Source organism: Sphaeroforma arctica, assembly GCF_001186125.1.
Source record: "Sphaeroforma arctica JP610 unplaced genomic scaffold supercont1.8133, whole genome shotgun sequence".
Lineage (NCBI taxonomy): Eukaryota > Ichthyosporea > Ichthyophonida > Sphaeroforma > Sphaeroforma arctica.
In genome coordinates, this window is record NW_014032425.1 from 1 (window position 1) to 1,171 (window position 1,171).

The 1,171-nt window shown below is 37.1% G+C and overlaps 1 protein-coding gene across 1 annotated transcript; it reads left to right on the top strand.

Moving 5' to 3' along the window:
* Window positions 1-586: 586 nt before the first annotated feature.
* SARC_16465 (hypothetical protein) lies at window positions 587-763 on the top strand (the record flags this gene model as incomplete). Its single annotated transcript, XM_014289432.1, has 1 exon — window positions 587-763. A coding segment is annotated over one exon (177 nt), but the record flags the coding sequence as incomplete, so codon positions are not given.
* Window positions 764-1,171: the final 408 nt, after the last annotated feature.

The window sequence follows — 1,171 nt, forward strand, 5'->3', positions numbered from 1 at the left end:
TATGTACAAACATTGTAACTTTAACTACCTTTGAAATAAATATTATTATCCCTATCGATCTAGTACTGAATTAAAATGGCGCAAAAAAGCCCGCCAAATAAATCTCGGTTTTACTCCAAAATCGTACACCCCATAATTTGTATGCCCTCTCGACCATGACTGGCTTGTGTAATTTTCAGAAGGCAATGATAGTTTTCAAAATAAATAAAATAAATAAAATAAGAAAAAAAGATGGAATGTAAAAATCAGACTGAGTGTCAGACTGTCCCTCTGGAATTGTCTGATGACCTCTCAGTAATGTCCTGCTCTTGTGGGCCCTGGGGAGAATCCATTTTTCATCCAGCGAATTCCACATTTACAATTTTACAAAGCCTTTCTGCACAATTATGATATAAACAGAAAAGAAACAAAACAGGAGTCTCTCTCAGAGAGAGAGGAGATCGAGTTGATAAGATAGCCACGATAGAATGAATTTACTACATATTTATACATTACTAGGTATTTGTACGTACACTTATCTGTAATTATGAACATAATTGAGAACACCGTTAGTCATGCATTTGGCCTGTGGCAGGAGACGTCCATAATGGCAAAGCTAGCCGTGGCAACGTCCCTCTTAATGGTGGCTACAGGCGTGTGGGTTATTGGTATCTTCTTCCAGTTCACGTTCAAGGAAACAAATCTGAAAGAACAGTACATGTTTTACAAGCGCCAGCCAAAGAAGTATGTCAGCGACAGCTTTGAAGAAGTTTACTCAGAAGAGGTATGTAGTAGCTCCTGTCTTGATTAGGAAACGTGGCTGTATGGGATGGCATCCAAAAGGAATTCTTTCATCTGATCCTTTCATTGGAATACGTCCAATACATACATGATGGATACAGATACGCGCTTCTATTGAAACCTTGAGCACTCTGGCTTGAAAATTCGTGCCAGCTCGACAGCACTCTTTTATTTCTGCAAATAACCCCGTATCGTCTATAGTGTAGAAAGTTTTATACCCGTTTAATCGATAAAATAGGAGGGAATTTGTCTACTCATTCACACTGTTTAGTACACGCAAGTAACTAATTCAATTGAAATATAGCGATAAGTTATTATACTTCTACATATCTCATTATACGTGCCACCATGAATGTAAAAATTTATTTCAATACAATTGTATGCATATATA